The 16,026-nt window shown below is 42.9% G+C and overlaps 2 protein-coding genes across 2 annotated transcripts in view; one reads left to right on the top strand and one right to left on the bottom strand.

Moving 5' to 3' along the window:
• lrba (LPS responsive beige-like anchor protein) overlaps positions 1–16,026 on the bottom strand; it is a 195,403-nt gene that overhangs the window by 62,685 nt on the left and 116,692 nt on the right. The gene's annotated exons all lie outside the window — the stretch shown is intronic.
• Positions 14,336–15,862, top strand: LOC118769438 (protein mab-21-like 2). Its single transcript, XM_036516534.1, has one exon. The coding sequence runs from the start codon at positions 14,663–14,665 to the stop codon at positions 15,740–15,742; it is 1,080 nt and encodes a 359-aa protein (XP_036372427.1). The 5' UTR covers positions 14,336–14,662; the 3' UTR covers positions 15,743–15,862.

The following is a 16,026-nucleotide window of genomic DNA, read 5'->3' as shown; positions in this document are numbered from 1 at the left end:
ACCGGCCGGCGCAAACATCACACAAGTTAAAGATTACTGACCATTATTTCTTTCATTCGCTCCACGCAGCATTTCTTCCTCACGGCATTTCAGGCTGGATCAGATGCTACTGAGAAGCAAACTTTCCCTAATCCTCCTATTATTGTACCCTTAATTGGATTGGAAGCGGGTGGGGGGCTGGGGGGGGGGGGGGGGGGGGGCAAGGACCCCTCTAGCTGGGTTAGGCTGCAGGCATAGGGGCAGAGAGGGGAGAGGGCTTCCTGAAAGAAAATCCACAGGGATTTGGGGATTTTAGGGTGACTCAATCAAAGACACCACTTGAGCCTATAATAAACTGTATCTTTAGGCATGTAACATTCCTAATAGACAAGTCTCCAGATCTGAACATAAGTTCATACATAAAGAGTAAACAGAGTAGGAAGTAACTCTGTGTGACTAAGTGATAGTGTTTATATAACTCGTTTATCTGGGTTTGAAATGTCCGTCATCCCAGGAGAGCCAGGCACGCACACAAAAGCTTAAACACAAAGAGGCCTCCAAACCCACTTCACCAAGATGGCAGCGCACCCCTGATCATGGTACAAATGAGCAGACATTAAAAATGCACTCACTGGGTGCATTCAGTAAGAGGAAGAGCTGAACCTCAGACAACTTGCCTGCACTTTATGGACAGTAGGAGGTCTGCTGATCTATCGCGCTGCTTAAACCATCGACACGCAAAAGGGCTTTACTGCAGACATTACTACACCGGTCATATCAAACAGCGTCATTAAAGGTGGAAATTTCCAATACCAATAAAGAGCTGAGCAGTAATTGTCTAAGACTCCTCTTGTGCAGGAATATGCTTTGTGGCTATATGAAGGGAGACATTGGCATTTCTCCCTGCCGGCATGAGAATGGGCAGACTGGGTGTACAGGCTGCTGGTGTAATGTTGTCCTTAGATCAATTAATCTGACAGGTTTAGAGGGTTTTCACAGCCCTCAAACACCAGCCAGCACTGGAGCGAAGCGGGAAAGAAATGGCATATTTGAAGGCAAAAGAAGAAATATCACATTTCAAAGCACAGCGGTCACTCTGACATTACACTGATAATGACTACCAGACCTGCGTGTGTAGGCTTCCTCTGGCATTTCCGCTGTGATCTTAACACGATTCGGCTGTGATTTAGCATAATGCGGCTGTGATTTAGCATAACGAGTCTGTAATTAAGCACAATATGGCTGTGCTTCATGACGATTTCACTGTGATTTATAACGGTGCAGGTGTGATTCAGCACAATGAGGCTGTGATTTAGCACATTGTGCTTGTGATTTCGGTACAATACAGCTGTGATTTATAACAATGCAGCTGTGATTTAGTATGATGCGACTGCATTTAAGTATGATGGTGGTACTATGATTTTGCATGATGCTGCCACGATTCACCATGATGCAGCAGTTCTTTGACACAATATACTCCAGATTTACTCTAATGCAACTGTTACAGCATGCCGTGGCCATGAATTAGCATGATGCAGCTATGACTTCACACCCTGTGGCTGTGAGTTATCAATGATGAAGCTGTGCTTTTGCATGGATGTGGTTTAGAAGAATTAGCACAATTCTCTTTGTTACCAGCTCCAGAAAAACACTAATTCAGACAGGGTTTTAAACTCCCAGGGTCCCATGCAAATCCACAGCTAAAACCACAGAGAAGAAAGGTCTCTACCTTTAAGCAGTCACTGAAAGAAACAATCATTCAGATGTAGAAAGCTAGCATTCTCTGCAGTGCTTTCTCAGCATCCAATCATTTTATTCCTTTCTGAGGATAAAGGTAGTAGAGAGTAAAGTAGTTAAATAAATCAATAAACCAGTTGAGCTTAACAACTCTTCCTCTTAAATAAAAACACAAGCGCAAATAACATGAAAGAATGCCTTCACTTTGTCATTTCCGTTTTACAAACCACACAAAACAAATATCCGAAGGCCTAAATCCTTCAGAACGCCGACGCATAAGCCCACATAAAACAGTCTCCTCTTCCCAACCTCTTGAGGAATTTCAAGGGACCAGGACAGTGTCTCAGATATTGGAATAGCATTTGCTACTTGCTTAGTTTTGTGGTAAAGAAAGGACTGAAAGTCCTCTAATCCCATTGTCACCCCTAAAGCGGTCACAACTGAGCGGTCACCTCTCCGCGGGACGAGGCGCTTGGGCCAGACCGGACGCTTCATTACACATAATGGCCACGGCCGCACCATGTGGGTCTCCACACAGTGGCACATAAAGGCAATCCCACACTGACAGGCCGATAGGCCTTTGAAATCACGACACGAGTTCCTCTTTCCATCTTTTAGGAATTCTGCACTGGAAAAAAAAGAGCTCTGAGAAAGTTTTTGCAAGCGAAATACACACTTGCGGGTAGCTCCAAGTATGTATTTTCCTACGTTTTGCCTGCATCTCTTGAACAAGGATCCCCTCAGGAAAATATGATGCCTCTAAGGCAACTCAGCTAGATCCTGCCAGTATTATCACTGAAATACATGTCACACTCTCTGTTCGAACTGCTACCGTCAGGCAGACGGTATAGAGCCATTAGAACAAGGACAAACCGACTCAAAAACAGTTTTTATCCCACAGCTGTACAAGCTTTAAATGCCACTAAACACAATGTTCACGTTCACTGTGCAATAAGGGATCTGTGCAATTAATGTTCATGGTTCTTCACTCTGCAATAAGGGACCTGCGTAATTTTTCTGGCAGAATGTAAATACCTCTGTGTGTTTTTACTTGTGTTCTACCTTTTTTACTTTTTATATAGCCTTACTTTTTAAATTATTTTTTATTTATTGGCTTTTTATTGATCTTTTGCACTGTTGAGGACTGCACTCAATTTTCATTGTACATGTTACAATTACAATAAAGAAATTCTGATTCTGAACATCTATAATGACCCAGTAGGTATCAATATGTTCTTGCCACTATATTTGTAATTTTCTTTTTTCACATTTTGTGCATAACTTTCCTGGTATTAGATCATCATGTTTTGTTCTTATTTTTGGGCAAACAGCCACATCTCTGGACTTTCTGCATTTGATATGGACATGGTCCCGTGCAGTGCACCTCCGCCTCTTTTCTGGTTTACTGTTAGGGTGCAACAATCTTTGATTCAATCGCTAAGAGGGGATGAGAGCTTGACGACAGGGCCCAGGTACTTAAAGGGAGGATGACCTCTTTACAGACATCACTAAAATGGAGAAGCTGTGAAATTTGACACACACACACATACACACATGCACGCGCACACACACATGCACAACTTAGGGTCCTCAAAACAATAACTATGTACCTTCCAAATCTCCTGGACTGCTTCAGTATATATCCAGTTTTGTGAAGGAAACATGAAAAATCTACAAATTTTAGGTCATTCTTGGCAAGTGCATCTGTTAAGGAAATAAATAATGTAGAGTATACTCAGCCTGATTCAGAAACACCATTAGGACACACACAAACACACAGAAATACAGACAAACACACACACACACACACACACACACACACACACCAGTGGTGATAATAACAACAGACAACGTTGGTCAGCCTGGAATGTTAAAACGTGCACATCCATCAGCCGACCGCGTCCTCTTTGTCAGAGCCGTCAGCCGCTGACTGAATGAATAAAAAATAGGAGGAGAATCAGTCAGAGATTGGCTGGGGCCGCGCCCGGCGCTGGCCTGGTCAGCACCTCAGACCGGGCAGCTCTGAGGACCTGGCACAGAGGTGAGGTGCCCGGGACACCCTCTATATGTCTAAACTGCCTGTAGTTTCCCTGCAGCCCGCCCTCATCTCCCTACCAGGCTAGGCCCAGGACGCGAGCTCACTCCACATGCAGGAGGGGGGGAGAGAGAGAGAGAGAGAGAGAGTGAGAGAGAGAGAGAGAGAGAGAGAGAGAGAGAGAGAGACATTAGTCATCATTAGCAGACGATCTGACACCAAGTCTAAGTGCTTCCCCACGATGACCAAGTGGCAATCATCTTTCCCCTGGCTTGTCACTACTGATTATGCTTTTCTTTCATGAAAATTTAATCTGCGGCGCTCGCGACCCCCTGCTTTACATTTCTGGCACGACCCGCGTCTGCAAACGCAGCAGAAAAAGTAGGAAAGAAACAAAACAATCACGCTCCGCTCTTTTTTTTTTTACACCTTGAAGAATACGAACAGAAAATAATGGTGATTGTCTTGCTGACAAAAGTGGGCTAGCCTCCATCTAGCTATACAGTATGCTGATACAGTGTCTGCTTCTCCAGGTCAGAAAACAATGAAATTCTTATTAGGAAAGCTCATTCCAGCATTCATCATCACTAGACATGACTACGGCTTTTGGACTATTGTGTATGAATTAAAGAGCAAACGGCACTCTGTAGACATGCTCAGAAAAAATCTTCACCTGGGGACTGAACCTCTTGTCAAACCCATAAATTGAACAGCATGAAAATATGGTCACCAGGACACAACAAGACTATAAATAAAATGAGCCACTCTGGGCTCTCCTTGACTTCGGAAGATAACACAATGCTCTTTCCCGCTGAATTCTATTATCAAATCTAAATGAAGGCCTTATCAGAAGACAAGATCAGTGACCTCAATCATACTGTACCACTTCATCTTGTGCAGGATAACCTCAGTCAGATATGTAAGACGGTGTAGGTCTTGAGTGAATATATCATGGTTATTGATGTGGTTAGAGGGCAGATAAGGGAAGACAGAGGTCTCTACCTCCATCAGACCTTTATTACCAAAACGGGATGCAGAACCACGGCAGAACAGTGTTTTTTTTTTTTTTTACCAGGCGTTGCATATCTGCTCTGCATAGCTTTACAAACAGTTGAAGAAAGTAAAGCAAAAACGCTTTCTCCCAGAAAACTAAAACATTTGCTCTGCTTTGTTTTCCAATTTTGTTAGCATGGGTTATTTTCGATTTCCAATTGGTCATTTGGTATTTGGTATCTAAACTCTGAGAAATTCAGATAACAGAATATAAAATAACTGGTGGAAATATTTCTGCATGGCAACAGCATTTATTAAGAGGAAAGGTATTAAAAAAAAAAGAATAAGGATAGTGTGTAGAAGGTATTGTGGGAAGGTGGATTAAATTGCAGTTTATAAACACCAAACCAAAAGCTCATCCTGAGATGCCTGCATGATGGCTGTAATGATGATGAGTCTGTTCTCACTGAGGAAATGTTTAATGCCTTCAAGGTGCTGTAATTACACTGAGCATTCTGTTCAATGATACCGGGTAGAGGGGTAAAAGCGAGAGACAGAGGTAGAGTGAGGCAGAGAGAATGAGAGAGAGAGAGAGAGAGAGAGCCGAGTCCTCACCATCCTTCAACCCGACCTCCTCGGCGTGAGCCTGAGCGATTTATCGACCGTCCCAGGATGCACTCTGTCAATGGCGGTGGGGTGGGTGGGGGGGGGGGAAATATGAACGAGAGCTGCGGCTACTCGTCCTCAGCTCATTGATAATGACATACCTGCTTCGGTGGCCTTTTATCCATAGTACACAGTACTTAGAGCTAACTGGAAAATCAATAGGCCCTTCACGCGGCTCCCTGTCACAGCCCGCCCTGACTGTCAGCTGCAGTGGGGGGTCAGGCGTGACAAGCAGTTGGGGGGGGGGGGGGGGGGGGGACCCATCACATGACGCGGACGGGACTGACTACCCGTGGAGGACAGCCCCACGCAGCCGGACATTCGTCTTCACATACCCCCCCAACCCCCAGCGCCTCCCCACCAATCAGAGGCCACGTCATTATGAGCAAAACATTTCCAGTGTGTTCAGTCCCTCTGATGAGACCCATAGTCTGTTGAAAGATTAAACGAAACCAACAGCCTTAACTCTCATATCCCGGGTACCGCTTTTCACGCAATAGCAACCGTGCTATCAGTCAGAGTGAGCCCTCTCCCGAAACACAAGACACACAAGACACAAATATCGGTCATTTCCCTCAGCTGCGCAGCAGGGAAAGGGAAAATAATTCCCCAAGCCAAAACAGTCAAGATGTCTGCCCTTAGTTTCCAACTGAAACTCTTCTGAGCACGCTCAATTTATGAGACACTTTATGACAAAGAAATGTTCTTATTTTCTATCACCGTTATAGCTGTAGATGCATGAACACACATCTCACACTGGATTCATTTTTAAACTTCCCTGGTCAGCAAAAATTACAACTCTGAGCAATGAAACACTCACGCACACCATCACTCAAATATCTGGCAAAACACCACCATATGTAAATGTACAATATGAACTGACTTGTATTTATTTCTAGATGAGGCAGACATCACAAGTATCCAATGAGGTTAAAGCAGCGTAATCTTTCACCCAATCAAACCCTGACACCGACCCTGAGTTACACGGGTATCACACGACACCGGCGGAGCTGCAATGTAAAACCGCGTGTAACACGGAGAGGCACCAACCCGCTACAAACGCGGCAGTATGCGGCAGGCCCCCGAAACAAGGACACGGCACATCTGCTCCATGACTTCATCAGGTCGCCCAGTCAGACGCGGGGTCCTGCCAAGCAATTAGCAGCGTTGGGTAATTTCTCAGGCCGCCCTCCTGTAGCGGGAGCAGCTGGACGGGCGCTGGGAAGCCGGAGTGCATGCCGCGGCGGCCCCGGACGCGGGACACTTTCACACCGCGGCTCATGTTTCCTCCAGGAGAGAGCGCACATTCCTGCTTATCGCTCACTCGAAAGCACAAAGCACGTTAACTCAAACGGACGCTAAAACAAACCCGCCACAGATTTTTCCCCCTTTCCCACCAGCCTCTTATACCCTGACTTTCAGATCCTTTGATTATGTCTTCCTCTAATAAAATACAAAATTACCTTCAGTGCAGTGACTCAGGGAAGGTTATTCATGTAGAACTGCTGGGAGTTTAACTTGGAAAGTCTCAATTGTATACTGTACATTCGACCATTTATTCTTGCACTATTTATTTGGATAATGGGCACCTTTTCAAGGGTGATTTATACAGCTTACCTTTGGCATATTATCCATTCATACAGCTGGATATTGAGAGAGAGCGAATGAGCACAACTCCAGAGGTCCACCTGTTATTCAAAATCACAGCATTCTGGCTGAAAGTCAGGTTCCAAAGCCACTACCTGGAGACTGCTGGTCTCCACTACCCACCATGTGGTTATATCGTGATCTTGTCTGAAAAAAATGACAAAACTCGGTCTAGAACGCTTTTTTTGCACGGTCCACAAAACAAGGAATAACCAAAGGAAGAACCTGAGTGGGGGAGGGGACGGGAAGCAGGCGCTACAGTAGCACGGAGCGCCACGACAGGAGGATGTGGTGAGAGCGGAGCTCCTGCTGGGGGCTTATCAGCACAGCAAGAGCCCGTGGACACTGTCCAGCCCTGACCACACGCTCAGCACAGACACAGATCAAAGGCCCACGGCAGCACGCCCAGCCAGCCTCCTCACTGCTCAGTACAAACAGCTCCTCTGGATCCGCAGATAGCAGGGGACATCTGAAGAGAGCAAACAGAGGCAGTGGAAAATGATCTCCGACAGACCGAAGAGTCCCAAAGGCCGCTGCTCGATGCCCGAGCTGCTCGTTTAAAACGCCTGCTGTCGACATTTCTGCGCTTTAAGTGGGTTTCCAGGAACTGCAACGCTTCCAACCAACATTTACGTGAACGTGTGGTCAGCAGACAACCTGTGAACAATTAAGTTAATTAATATTAATTATGTTTTTTATGTTTATCGCCATATGTTCCCTTTACTTCCCTTACCTACTGGACTGAGCTCGGTCATTTTGTTTGAGCCGATGATCTGGCATTGTCAAACTCATGTCACGCAGGCGCGGATATTTCAGAGCTGCACCACCAGGCCTACACTGTGGTGAAATATTAAGATGCCCTTATAACATTGTTTATTCCAATTTCAGTCACTGAATGGATACCCTCTCACCAGACACACCCCAAATTAATCTCGCTTCTTAATTAGTCAAGTGAAGTAATGGAACATAAGGTGCACTTAAAGCAGTAACACAGTAAACTACAGTCACGAGAGGAAACCCTGGCCTGAGAGCTCTTCGTGAGTCACATGATGAATGCTGAGGAAAAAAAAAAAACATTTAAAATGAGCGTTACTGGGTCCCGGGGAATTAATCATATGCTACTAAACTTATTCGTCTGGTCCCTGTTACTTCCTCACGTAAAAGGAAAAATTGACTACTCTTAAAAATAAGCAGATTTCTTTGCCATTTGAGGAAAAAAATAGCCCTCTCCACCACTGGCTTTGCAAAAATGGCCATATAGAATATTCAAGGATGTGCTGGACTGAAAAGAGATTTCTCAGAAATTTCTCAGACTTCTCAGAACCCATTTTGTGTATTGTTGCATTTTAGTGACAAAACAACCTATTCACAATGCTGGCTGTAAACATATTTAATGTATACAGAGAAGTTATGATTTCTCTGAGCAATGGTATAGAAGAAAAGAATGTGAAAGACATCTCTTTGAATTTACTTAATATTATTGATGCTTATTATTGATATAAAAGAGTGTTGATCGGTTCACGTAAAACTACTTATTTTCAGTAAATGCTTACAGAGCCATCCACAGTATAGTAATATATTTTGTTGAGCAACACTTAAAAAGCATTTCATCATATTTGGACATTTTTCACCACTTGGAGTGCATATTCATCTTTTTTGGCCTTTTATTGTAATATTAGACACTCTCACCCTGGCAAAAATGCTTTAGGGAGAAAAAAAAAATACTGCACATCGTAAATAATAAGAAGTATTCCTTTAGTTTCGTCATTTGATTCACAGGAAAAGAATGTTAGATTTCAACAGTGTAAGATTTATAATTCTCCATAATAAATGATGCTTTTAAGTAAACCTGATGTCAGTTGTACCTTCACAGGCAATCATTCCAGCCTTTCTGTTTCTAACTTCAAATACTGTAAGTAAAAATTGGTTCTCTACAGAGAATTGCTATGAACTCAGGTATAACAAGGGTATGTGCATGTGTCTCCAAATAAGGCAAAGACTATCCAGTACACAGTATTCTGGCTGCTCCCAAAACAGGCCTTTGGAAAGGGGCAACTAGGCATACCTTTTTCTTAAAAGTTAGCAACATATGCTGTCAATCAAATAACCTTCCTCGTTAGGTAAATATAAACATGCCACTATTATGGGTATCTGTTTTAGGTATATTCAGTATAAGGTATTAGACAGTGTTCCCTAATACAGACAACTTTAACATCTAAAAATGGTCTTAGATAATCATTAATGTGGGATAATTATCGGGTTAAAGCGGGCAGATACTTCACTCTAAAAGCTTTTGCAGGTTAAATCTATTCCTGGTGTCTGCTAAGCAGTGTTTCACACACTTCAAGTAACCAAAGGCACAGAAATCAATGGTCGCCAAAGTGATCCACAAAGTGATTATTTGCATTACTGCCAAAGATTCTTTTTTTCCTGGACAAAAGACCTTAAAAGCTTTTTGATCCCTGAGTTGAATACAGTCTTGATGTCTGTATTAGTGAAGTCTGACATTAAAGAGCGAAAAAAAATATGGAAATTATAACGACTGTCAGCCTACAGAAGTGCTCCAAAATCCAACAGTTCTGCCATGGGACATGTTTTGAAACACCTCTTTCCCACTGACCCCGAGGTATTTGAATTAAGTCTAAAAACCTGGGCTTGTCAAGCGTCACATTATAAAATGATGAAATTCAATATGGCCGCCAGGAAACAAAGAGTGCCAACATGTCATATTTCTGCCTTTTAAGAGCCTGAAAACACGTCTTGTCCACCAATTTGTAATGTTACATCCAAACCCAACATGTGTATAGTTATCGGGGAAAAAAATACCAGACCCATTAAACCTAAGTAATTGGCAGTGAAAATATCCAGTTCAATGATATGGCAGTATTCTGAATGACATGAAACTGCACATGAAAGACGGTAACACTGCTTAACTACAGATTGGCGGGGGGGGGACATTCAATCATCGACAAAAAGTAAGGTATTAGATCAGTTCGTGTTACATGGCCGTAATGATGATATTATCCCTATTCTAATCTTGCAAAATGCAATTGCATAGATGGTAAAAACTGACAGAGACCACCCCAAAAAGGTTTAACTTCATTATCTGTTACGAGAATTTTACACTGTAGCATATGAAACGTACTGTCATATGCCATACAGTATAGGAAGAACGACAGTTTATGTGTATTCTGATAATAATCTTACATTAAACCCCCCCTTCATTTGAAAAAAAATAGCATTCTGATTTTGTAGGAGACTAATGATTCATACAACATAATGTGCTTCTGTTTCTAATTAACCACTTTGATCTGATATGTTGGATTTCAGTTTGGTCATATGTTCAACTAGGAATAATCTGCCTTTTCATGGAGCAAAAAACATTGGTTTGGTGTTTGCAATTATAATTCCACTAAAGATGCCATACTTGTGTGACAACATGATCACCTCTGTGGTTGAAGAAGTCATTCCCCTCCAAAAACCATGCATAAGAAGTTAGGAAACCCTAGGGCTATACCTTTGCTACATGGGTTTTAAAACCTTAAGTTTAAACTGTTTGAAAACAGGTTATAGAACCACAAGTTTATGGCTTTTCTACAATGGTTAGTGAGCACAATTTTTAAAAACAAAAGAAGTACCTTGAATATCAACGTATAAAATACAACCCAAAAGATGCGTTCCTTTACAGCCATTGGCCATTGAGAATAAACAAGATCAAAACTGGACCAATGATATGGCAGTTCTTTGCAAAGACAGGTTCACCACAACAAAGAGTGTGTAGGAAGACCTCTTCTAAGAGAAATATGACTAGCTGCCCTCATAAAGTCAAACAGTTGGCAAAACTTCTACACCAGATTATATTCTGAATTGGAAGGAAAGGAACATTCTAGTGCATGAAGAACTCTTCTTTCACAGAAAATACATTGCAAGTTTGTAATAGTGAAAACTGTCTCTTGTGTGGCAAACTGAAAATATCCCCTAAAATGGTGAAGACACACCCTCATCTCTCAGCTATTGCAGAGGAACAGAGGTGGCAGGTCTGAAACTATGAGAGGCTTGTTAGCTTGTCAGTGCGTGAGAAAGGAGGAAATACAACAGGCGCAGCAGGAGCTGGGAGCTGTACACTTCCCCGCCGTGTGTCCAGCCTCATCACCAGTGCAGGCATGTGCGGAAATGACAGACACCGGGCTTTAACCATTCCGCCACACTGTACTATAAAAAGAAACCAGGACTCTCTCCCTCTTCCTCTCTCTCAATTTCCCTCCCTCCTTTTTTACCCCCCCCCCCCCCCAACCTCACTCTCTCTCTACCACTGGATTTGAGAATGTGAGCAACACAGACTGTTTTACACATGCAGTAGTTTTTGGCACACAGGAGGGATTTAACTTATATAAGTGTATGTCTCAATGATAGGATTCTAAATGCGGTGTCTCAGGTGCGGGCAGGACAAACAGGTGTTCCCTGCATGCTACGGTCTGGGACAGAGCGTTCGCTTTCCTCTTGGAGCTCCTGTCTGCACAGCTGCCCACAGCACAGCCTGCATTAATATCAGACTGCACAACACAGCAACGCAGACACAACAAAGACAGAGTGCTACCAACAACGGTCATCAATACGTGTAAACATATGCGATGGGTATAAATCAATGTGTTCACTGATGTATCCAAGCACTATTAACTGTGAGTTTGTGTCTGCCAATAGTTTAATTTTGGGGGGGGGGGGGGGGGTGACTTCAAGATATAAATTTCAAAATTGTTACATTAATCTGTATTGCATCACAGAAACTTATAATTAGTCTTTAACAGTTCAGACTTTACACCAGACTACTAGTATCTATGCAATATATAAAATGAATACATCAAAATATCAACAGCATTTTCACTTATTCATGTATATATAATATATTGAACTGACATACTTAAATCCTACACTGTGTTGACATTTTGCAATTGACATCGCACGGTAAAACCTATCCACTAAACAAAGCTCCTTGCATTTATATTTTTATTCGCTGAAGTACGTGTTCTTAAACGTTTAGGTTTAAAGAATTACATAGGCTATGCATGCCTTAACGATTTACCCCTTTTCTTTCTATAAATGTCAGACCTTCGGCGACATAATATAGAACAATGCCGCCCAGGCGTGGCAATGCATGAACCTGTTAACTGGGACTCACTCATACACACTTCGCCTTATTTAGAAAATGTCCAGCGCGCTCCCTAAAGAATTCAGTGCCAAACGCCGCCCGAGCTCCGGCTCATTAACTCAAGCGGCCAGCGGCTGCACGCAGGGCTGATCAATAGTTTCCAAAGATTTAATCTTTTTTTTCTCCATTTAACGGGTCTTTGTATTTCACCGACTTTTCGAAAAAATATATAATATCTGTCTGCCTTGTATACCTGTTTAGATTATCTGTGCTTCCCGAAAAGTCTAACAATTTTGCATACTTAAAGGAATAGGACAACTCTCAAAAACATTTCTGTTTTTGATAGCAGAGGTAATATTAATTGTATGTCAACGTTAATCGATTATAGACAACAAACTTCTCAACAGAGGATGATGAAAAGCATAAATGTGTGTAAATTAACTAATATATTCCCGAGTTAAATAAGAATGGTTATTTACGTATAGAACAATTTCAACTAAATTGGGCAAGTAGGAGTAATTTATTTTATCCAAAAGACATTGTCAAATCTTTTTTCCACTGTGCCAAACATCTATTAAATAAAATAGGAACATAAATGTTACTTTTTATTTAATGTTGAAGGCTATATAAATCTATGTTCTCTTGCGACAAAAAATGATCAAACAGTCTACTCATTATTCGAGATGTATCATACTTTTGATCAATATTTAATAATACCCAGTGCATTCAATAGCTAAATATCTGCCGTCATAGTTGTGAAATTGAGTTTACAACTTCTAAGATTCATTTTTAAAACTATACATATGTCTTCTTGTTTAACTGCAGTGCAAGGTGCAACTGCCTACTGTTTTGGCGAACTGCATCACACAGTCTTCCATCAATATTTTACAGTGCACAAACTCGGCTCCGAAAAGCACTAGGCGGAATATCTTCATCCGTAATACAGAGGAAATCATGTTTGTTTCTTCCCGAGAGTAAAAAAGCATTAATTCATGCACATTGAGATACACGGCCTTTTCCTTTTAAATTCCACATAGCCTAACAGATAAATCTGTATCCACTCCGTTTTGCGATAAAATTTTCCATTTTAATCATGAAAGCTTCACGTCTTAAAGTTTACAGAATGTACACCGAACAGGGGCAAAGACTGCTGTAACAAAAGTTACTCCATTAGTAAGAAACACATATACTTAAGACAATCATTGTCTATTTCATTTCATTCACTTACACTTACATTCCGAGTAAAGACGATGTGCACCACTGGAATACTTTGACAAAGCGTCCTAATTTATTACGGAACATGGAACGCGGTGTTTTAGCTATCAACAGGGGAGGAGTGAGCTTTTTGCTAACAAAAGAAAGAAACCGATTATTTACAGGAAGTATGTCTCATTTATTCTGGTTATTCGCAATCGCAAAATTACTAATTGTGACGTAAATTAACTTTGACAGAACAACCAGTTGTTCACCAGGCAGACATTAGAACTGCAATTCCAAATTATAGTCCACAACCAAATTGCTGCTCTATACAGATAGTGGTTAATATTTCTTTTGGGCGAAAAAACCGAAACTAAATATCGCGCATTAGACCCTTCATAAATGAAAATATTACATATACCCGACATTGTTGTATTATATCAATACAGGAAACAAGAAAAACATCGACTTGCCACACACAGTAAATACTTGACTTCCCAATTCTGCAGGTAATGCATCACGGTTCAGTGCTCTCTGTCTCTCTAAATCATTCCGTTTGTGTTTTAAAACGTACTGAGACATATCAGGAAAAAAAACATGAATATACAAAGTATATATAAAATGTGGGTGTCGAGTTGAAGTACTGGGTGCCGTTGCTGCAGTTCAAAATCTGAAGTATTTCTACGCCGCGCATTGCAAAGGGCCACTATTTTGCAGTAAATAACGTGTATCGCTCAACCTGCAGAGCCGCAGCTTTGAGCTGGACGTGTCTCTCCTGTGCGACGTGCCTGTCGGGGCGGCTGTGATTGGCCAGTTTCTCTGACAGTTCTGCCGCTGATTGCTGGAGGAGAAGCCCCACCCTCCTCACTTTAGCTCGGGGACCATTCATAAACTAAACAACTCCTGCGCTCCCAACTGAGTCTGGACACCAGCAGACAAGGTATAATAAGGCGCAGTTACACGGGCCACGGAATGAGAGAGATGACTGATCACGGTCAGATCTTCATCTTGTAGCACATGAAACCGAGGACACGGACAACTCAGCCTCACTCACTTGCACCGACATTTGAGGTGGACTGATCTGGCTGGTAGTGTTTTATTGCATCAGTTCATTTCTTCCGGCAACTGACGCGCATCCGCTGTAAACGTTAAGTTTTGTTTTTCATCGTTCTGAAGCTTTTTGCCTCTGGCTTTACCGGTAAGCATTGGATCCGTCAACGTACTGCGACTCCCCGGTGTACAGCCCGGACCTCTGCCCCAACATGATAGCGACGCAAGCGAAGCTTGTTTACCAGCTCAACAAATATTACAACGAGAGATGCCAAACTCGCAAAGCGGCCATCGCAAAGACGATAAGGGAGGTGTGTAAGGTGGTGTCGGACGTCCTGAAGGAGGTGGAAGTGCAGGAGCCCCGCTTCATCAGCTCCTTGAGCGAGATCGAGGCGCGCTACGAGGGGATGGAGGTCATCGCCCCGAACGAATTCGAAGTGGTGCTTTACCTGAACCAGATGGGTGTTTTCAACTTTGTGGATGACGGGTCTTTGCCGGGGTGCGCGGTGTTGAAGCTGAGCGACGGACGCAAGAGGAGCATGTCTCTCTGGGTCGAGTTCATCACGGCCTCGGGCTACCTCTCCGCCCGAAAAATCAGATCAAGGTTTCAGACACTGGTGGCACAAGCCGTTGACAAATGCAGCTATCGTGATGTGGTTAAGATGGTAGCGGACACCAGCGAGGTGAAGCTGCGGATCCGGGAAAGATATGTCGTTCAGATCACCCCCGCTTTCAAATGCACGGGAATCTGGCCTAGAAGCGCAGCCCAGTGGCCCCTGCCACACATTCCCTGGCCCGGTCCTAATCGGGTCGCAGAAGTCAAAGCCGAGGGTTTCAATCTCCTCTCTAAAGAGTGCTATTCGTTAACCGGCAAGCAGAGCTCGGCGGAGAGTGACGCCTGGGTCTTGCAGTTTAGCGAAGCCGAAAACAGGCTACTGATGGCAGGATGCAGGAAGAAATGTCTCTCCATCCTGAAGACCCTGCGGGACCGACACCTCGAGCTGCCGGGGCAGCCTCTCAACAACTACCACATGAAAACCTTGCTTCTGTACGAGTGCGAGAAGCACCCGCGAGAGACCGACTGGGACGAGTCGTGCCTGGGTGACCGACTGAACGGAATTCTCCTGCAGCTTATCTCTTGCCTGCAGTGCCGAAGATGCCCCCATTACTTCTTACCAAACTTGGACCTGTTTCAGGGGAAACCACACTCGGCCTTAGAGGCTGCAGCGAAGCAGACTTGGAGACTAGCGAGAGAGATTCTGACGAACGCAAAAAGCCTGGACAAATTATAGAACAAGAAAACAAGTACGTTAAAATACGATTGTTAATACTGAGGACCGCGTGAGATCACTTCACTGTAAGTGGGGAAAAGTGATCTTTCAATTCTCCAAGTAATGTGAAAATGTCTTTTTCAAAGAAGGAAATGGGACATTGCAAGAAAGAAAGTTAAGGTACATTTTTAAGATAAATGTATTCTTTGTGTTGTTTTGTTTTGAATGTTTTCACAAAGTGAAGAAACGTTTATTTAAATATATGCACAAAGTCTTTAATGCAAAAACCATAAAAATGTAGAGTG

The sequence above is a fragment of the Megalops cyprinoides genome, chromosome 22, assembly GCF_013368585.1.
Source record: "Megalops cyprinoides isolate fMegCyp1 chromosome 22, fMegCyp1.pri, whole genome shotgun sequence".
NCBI lineage: Eukaryota > Metazoa > Chordata > Actinopteri > Elopiformes > Megalopidae > Megalops > Megalops cyprinoides.
Note: the sequence above shows the minus strand (reverse complement) of the source record. Positions and strands in the feature narration are given on the sequence as shown.

What these genes read in the sequence shown, in the direction of transcription:
- LOC118769438 (XM_036516534.1), top strand. Translation starts at nt 14,663, where the DNA reads ATGATAGCGACGCAAGCGAAGCTTGTTTACCAGCTCAACAAATATTAC.